Source organism: Dromiciops gliroides, chromosome 3 (assembly GCF_019393635.1).
Source record: "Dromiciops gliroides isolate mDroGli1 chromosome 3, mDroGli1.pri, whole genome shotgun sequence".
In the NCBI taxonomy this organism is placed as follows: domain Eukaryota; kingdom Metazoa; phylum Chordata; class Mammalia; order Microbiotheria; family Microbiotheriidae; genus Dromiciops; species Dromiciops gliroides.
This window is the reverse complement of record NC_057863.1, coordinates 44,954,042-44,960,041: the sequence shown is the minus strand read 5'-3', so window position 1 is coordinate 44,960,041 and position 6,000 is coordinate 44,954,042. Positions and strand designations below refer to the sequence as shown.

The 6,000-nt window shown below is 49.6% G+C and overlaps 1 protein-coding gene across 1 annotated transcript in view; it reads left to right on the top strand.

Annotated features, from left to right (window-relative positions):
* The first annotated feature begins 983 nt into the window (after positions 1–983).
* MCF2L2 (MCF.2 cell line derived transforming sequence-like 2) overlaps positions 984–6,000 on the top strand; it is a 375,955-nt gene continuing 370,938 nt past the window's right edge. The window contains exon 1 of the mRNA XM_043992226.1: positions 984–1,848. Within this exon, the coding sequence (XP_043848161.1) occupies positions 1,770–1,848 (79 nt within the window). The 5' untranslated portion in view covers positions 984–1,769. The remainder of the gene's footprint in view (positions 1,849–6,000) is intronic.

Genomic DNA, 6,000 nt, shown 5'->3' with positions numbered 1-6,000 from the left:
TAGTGGGGGAAAGGTTGTGTTGTTAGGAGAATCTTTAGGTGGACATCACACTTATAAATATGAGTATTTTTGTGTGTATGTTCACAAGGGGCTTGTGTGGCACGGAAAAACACAACACACAAGGTCTTATTTCTGTGTGATATGGGTGGTCATGGAGGTTATATGGGTTGGAATGGGGACAAACTCAGATACACGCAGCACACATCCTTGAACGATTTGTGTGTGTGTGGTTGTAGCATGGAGGGAGGCTTGCATGTATATTTGTGCATTGATTCACACAAACACTATAAGACAACATATACGTACACACGTACATGCATACACATACATGCTTTCTCCCATTGTGTGGGTGCTGTCACAGCGTGGGGGCTTGAAGTGTATGGGAGAAGATTGACAGCACCTCACAACTGGAAACTGGAGCCGGCGCCCCTAACAGTGTGAGGAGCTGGCGGATGAGGGGCCTTTGGATGCAGGCTTAGCCTCTTTTCCAGCCCCTCTCCTAAAGGTGCCTGGCACTGGGGTTCAATTGAGGGGACCCCCTCAAGCCGAGCCGATCCCCCTTTCCGTTGGAGGTGGGCGCCCCAGTCTCCCTCCCTTCCCCCTCCACCTTAGCCCCCTCCTCGCAGCTGTTCCTCTGCAGGAACTGGGGCGGGGACGGCAGACAGAGGAAGGAGGGGGAGGGAGGATGCCGGGCCGCCGGCTTCGCAGCCCCTCCCCACGCCTTAGCCCCAGCCTTGGCATGCCTTCCCTCACCTCCCACCCCTCTACCCCAGCCGGACGTCAAGGGCCCACGCCGTGAGCTCCGGCCTTGGGGGCGCTGGGGGAAGGAAGGGCAGCCTGTCCCCCGGGAGAGCGGAGTGTCAGAGGGGACCCAGATTTCCCGGGGCGAGAAAAGGGAGGAGGAGCTTGGGACGAGAGAGCATCTCCCCAGGAAGGCCCAGCATTCCCACCTCCTGTCTCCCCCGCCCAGCCACAAGCCCCACCCCTCTGCCCAGCCTAGCCCAGCCCAACCCAGCCTGGTGCGGGCTTCGAGGGGAGGCACCAGGCAGGAGCTCGGGCTGGGCCGGGCTGGGCTGGGCCGGGTTGGGCTGGGCTGCGAGATGAAGAGGCCGCCAGCTGCCCATCAGGAGGCCTCCTGGCTGCCTCCCCGCCCACCCTCTCCAATCCCCTTTTCCGCCCAGACTCCGGGGCTTTTCCTCGTCTCTTCCCACTCAGAGCATCCTTCATCCCAAGCGTCCCTGGAGGCAGGTGCCTGCCATCGGATCCAGCTACTGCAGCCTGGTCCCGGACTGGCTTGAAGACCACAGATTAACAAGAGCCTCCCCAGGAGCGGGGAGAGAAAGATGCGCTGCTAACTCAGAACTGGGGAGGGGGTGGTTCTGTCCTTCATTTTCCCCAAGACCTGCGCTCTGTGTGTGTGTGTGTGTGCGCGTGTGTGTGTGTGTGTGTGTGCACGCGCGCGCGTGTGTGTGCGAGTGTAACCTCGGCCATCCTACTTCACCAAGCTGCTTCTGGCTTTTTGCTTGCTTGCTTTTTTTTTGGGGGGGGGAAGTCATCATCTTATGCAATGGCTTTCACTCCCCGGCTGTGAGAGGCTGGGGGAGAGCGGAGGTCTCATTCTCAGCTGGGAGTGGTTCTCTCTTTGTGCCTGAATGAGTGAGTGAGCGAGCGTGCGTCCTCAGCATCCCGGCACTGGGCACCTCTAAAACACGCACCATCGCTGTCATTAGTTAATATTCCAGAGGATCATTGGGTAGGGCTTCTGTGAAATGCTCTTTTGGTTAAAAGAAGACGAAATGTCCCATCAGGAGCTCACCCAGCGGCTGGCCACAGTGATCACTCATGTCGGTGAGTAAACCCTTTGGGCTGGAGGTGGGGAAGGGCGGTGTGCAGGCCCTGTTTAGAGGGGGGCAGGATCGTCTCCCTTTCACGTGGCCCTATTTTCCCGACATAACCGGTCCCTGGGGGCAGGGGAGCGCTGGTCACCCCCTCACTAAGGACGAGGTTCTTTGTGTGTTGCCTTCCCTCCAGAATCTGCCAGAGGGGTCTGGGGGCATCTCTGGCAAAGCTGCTTGACTCCCCTCCCTATTCCGGACCTGTCAGATCCTCCCGGAGAGCTGCCAGCTGTGGTTCTGGGTTATCTATCAGCCTTGGTCTGGGTCAGACCAGAGGCATGTTGCTGATTTCCTTTGTATGAGGGTTGCTTTGCTGGGGCTGGGGCTTCTGAGACAGGAGTAGCTTCAAGATGATGTTTTGCTCAGACCATACCTGGCTGGCCTGGGCAGTGGCCATTCTGGGCATGGCTGGTAAAACTAACCCTAAAACAGAAGTGGTTGATAGAGCCAGATAATGGGTTAATCAGCACATGGATGCTAGGGTTGGTCTCTCAATATTCCTTTTTTTTTTTTTTTTGTCTAGCTGGGTAGTTGGTGTGGCCATTCAACTGGAAAATGAGAAATGAATGCAGGGGCTTTTCTGGTATGGGTTGAACTAGATGGCAGCCGTGGTACCTTCCAACTCTGAAATTTTGTGATTCCACTGAAATGAACCAGCCCAGGGAGAGGCGCACTGGACTAAAGGCAGCTCCCTGGAAAAATCCAGATCCATTGATGGGAAAGCCAAATCCAGACAATTTCATCCAGCAGAGTATCCAACTGAGGAGTGTAGAGATTGGCTTCAGGCTTCTTTATCCCCAAAGCTTTGGGAGATCAGAGAAGAGGCCCCATTTCTCTTGGCTTTTTTTTTTTTTAAACAGAGAGGCCTTCCTCACAATAACCCACTGACTTCTAGTGTGGTTAGTATCATGTCCTTTGCTTAGATGAGGAAACTGAGGTTCAGAGAGCAATTTACCTTTGCTCACAGAGCACTAAGAGGTACTGGATCTGGGCACTAGGTGGTGCAGTGGATAAAGCACGGGCCCTGGATTTAGGAGGACATGAGTTCAAATGCGACCTTAGACACTTGACACAAGCTGTGTGACCCATGGCAAGTCACTTAACCCTCACTGCCCTGAAAAAAAAAAAAAGAAAAAAAAGGTACTGGATCCCAGGGCTCCCTCCCCTACTACTCCATCCCTATCCAGAGCTCTTTCCACTTTATCTGGGGCTAGGCTATAAAGGCAAATCTCATAATGACCTTTACTTTTTTGGGTTCCCTCTCTTCCAGTTGTTAATATGTCATTCAGTCAATCAACCAGAAAACATTCATTAAGTTCTTACTGTATGCCAGGCACCGTGTACTCAACACCCACAACAATTCAGTCTGTATTTACTTTGCATTCATTTATTTATGTACATGTTATTTTTTTCCCTTTTAGAATGTAAGCTCTTTGAGGAAAGGAACTATCTCATTTTTGTCTGAGAACCTTGGTGACTAGAATAGTATCTGGCCCCTGAGAGGTGCTTAAAACATTCTTGTTCACAGGATCAAAAATATAGATGGAACCCAAAGACCATCTGGTCCAATCCCTCACTTTACAAATGGGGAAACCAAAGGCCATGGAGGTTAAGGGACTTGCCCTAGTTGACACAGATCCCAAGGGACAAAGTCAGTATATGGATCCGGATCCTCAGAATTCAGAGCCATTGCTTTGCATTGTCTCCAAACATTCGGTTGAATTCTGTCCTGTAGGAAGCCCCTTAGAATAAAGCAGAGTGACCTAGGTTGAATGTAAGTTAGAGCCCCTGAAAACCCAACTAGTCAGAAGAGTTTTCTCAATCATTCTTGGTTTAAAACAAAACAAAATGAAACAAAATGGTGGGGAGCTAGATGGTGCAGTGGTTAAGCATCGGCCCTGGATTCAGGAAGACCTGAGCTCAAATCTGGTCTCAAACCCTTGACACTTACTCACTGTGTGACCCTGGGCAAGTCACTTAACCCTCATTGCCCTGCAAAATAATAATAATAATAATAATAATAATAATAATAACAACAACAATAATAATAAAAGCCCAAAAGACACACCAATGGGCAATTCAGTTCAACAAACACCAATGATGTCATGCCCCTGTTCCCCTCCATGATCTTGTATAGATTCACACTAGGGCTAAAATACCAAGGGTTAAGAGTACTGGATTAGGAATCAGAATCTCTGCATTCCAATCCTGGCTCTGTTATTTACTACCTGTGTGACCATAGGCAAGTCATTTGATGACTGAGATCTCTCTGGGTCTCAATTTGTTCATCTATAAAATGAGAGGATTGGGCCATTATGAATATGGCAGGTACATCTTCACCAACTTCAGTATCTGTCTAGCCACTTGATGTTGACTTGATATAAGGAAAATCTTCTTGACAAAGAGAGCTAAGTGGCACAGTGGATAGAGCACTGGCCCTGGAGTTAGAAGGACCTGAGTTCAAATTCAGCCTTAGACACTTACTAGCTGTGTGACCCTTGGCAAGTCACTTAACCCAGATTGCCTCCAAAAAAAAAAAAAGAGCTAACCAAAAGTGAAATGGGCTGCTTCTGGAGGCATTGGGGTCCCCACTGAAGGTCTTCAAGTAAAGGCTGGGCAATGGCTTATGGAGTATTTTGGAAAGGGGTTCCTTGTTCAGTTTTGGGTTGGGTACTTGTTTTTTTTGTTTGTTTTTGGTGAAGCAATTGGGGTTAAGTGACTTGCCCAGGGTCACACAGCTAGTAAGTGTCAAGTGTCTAAGGCTGGATTTGAACTCAGGTCCTCCTGACTCCAGGGCTGGTGCTCTATCCACTGCACCACCTGGCTGCCCCTATTGGGTTGGGTACTTGGCCCAGAGCTCTTCTAACTATGCGATCCTATAATTCTCTTGTGAGACCATGAGAACCAGTTTGACTAGTACAATTCTAGCCCCAAGGATGCATGAACACTGAGGCTTACCTGTCCCCAAGCCCAGGCACCGCCCCGGTCCCCAGTCCTTTGCTTTGGCATAGTTAGAAGTAAGTTTGCTGGGTTCTTGCCCCTCATTCCTTTTTATGCAAACCCAGAAAATACCCTGATTTCAGGCATCCAGACTGCCCCACTGTCTTGCCCCAAGGGGAACAGAGCAGTTTCTTATTAATGACATGTTGACTTTGTCTAAAACTCTCTGTTTGAGCCCAGAGTGATTTGAGGGCCTTGGATGAGGGACAGACATGTGTTGGATAGGTCATGTCTTATTGCATATCTGAGTCCATGGAGCTAGGGACAAATCATGGGGGTGGGGGAACCTCCCTCTATTGTTCTTCTTTGGAATATGATCCTACCATCCATGTGTGGTACCATCACCTTTTGGGTGTGGCTTCCTGACCCTTTTCCTTGAATCTGTGATCTCAAAAAAGCTCAGTCCTGTAATCTTGGTATTTTTAGTACTAGAGTAACCTAAAATGTCACTTCCTTTCTCTGAGGCTCAGTTCCCTTGCCTGTAAAGTGAGGAGGTTAAACTAGATGATCCTTCCAGAGCTAAACCCGTGAAGATATGCTACTAAAAATCACCTGAGGTGCCCACATCTTTGCTAGTGTAGACCTGGCTTAGACACGGAGACTGTTTTTTCAATTGTTTCCACCTTTTTGACACTTGGCCCTTCATAGTTGAAGCCAACATGTGGTCAAGCCATAGAGTTGGTGCCCTGCCCCGTGAGTGATCCTAATGCCACCTTGTGCTTACCTGCTTGTTCTTTCTGAGTGTCATTAACGATAGGGAGGCCCAATTTTGATCAAGAAATTCATTTGAAAATGTTTCTAGTGCCACAGTCATGGCTGCAGAGACTGGAATTCTCCATGTCAAAGGTCAGCAACCGGGCAGCTAGGTGGCACAGTGGATAAAGCACTGGCCCTGGAGTCAGGAGGACCTGAGTTCAAATTTGGCCTCAGACATTTGACACTTACTAGCTGTGTGACCCTGGGTAAGTCACTTAACCCCCATTGCCCTGCCCCCCCCCAAAAAAAAAGGGTCAGCAACCTTTTAGGTAGAAGACAGCATAAGAACATAAACTTCTTGAGGACTGAGGCTGTCATATATCTTACTGTTGTTTCTCCATTGCTGAGC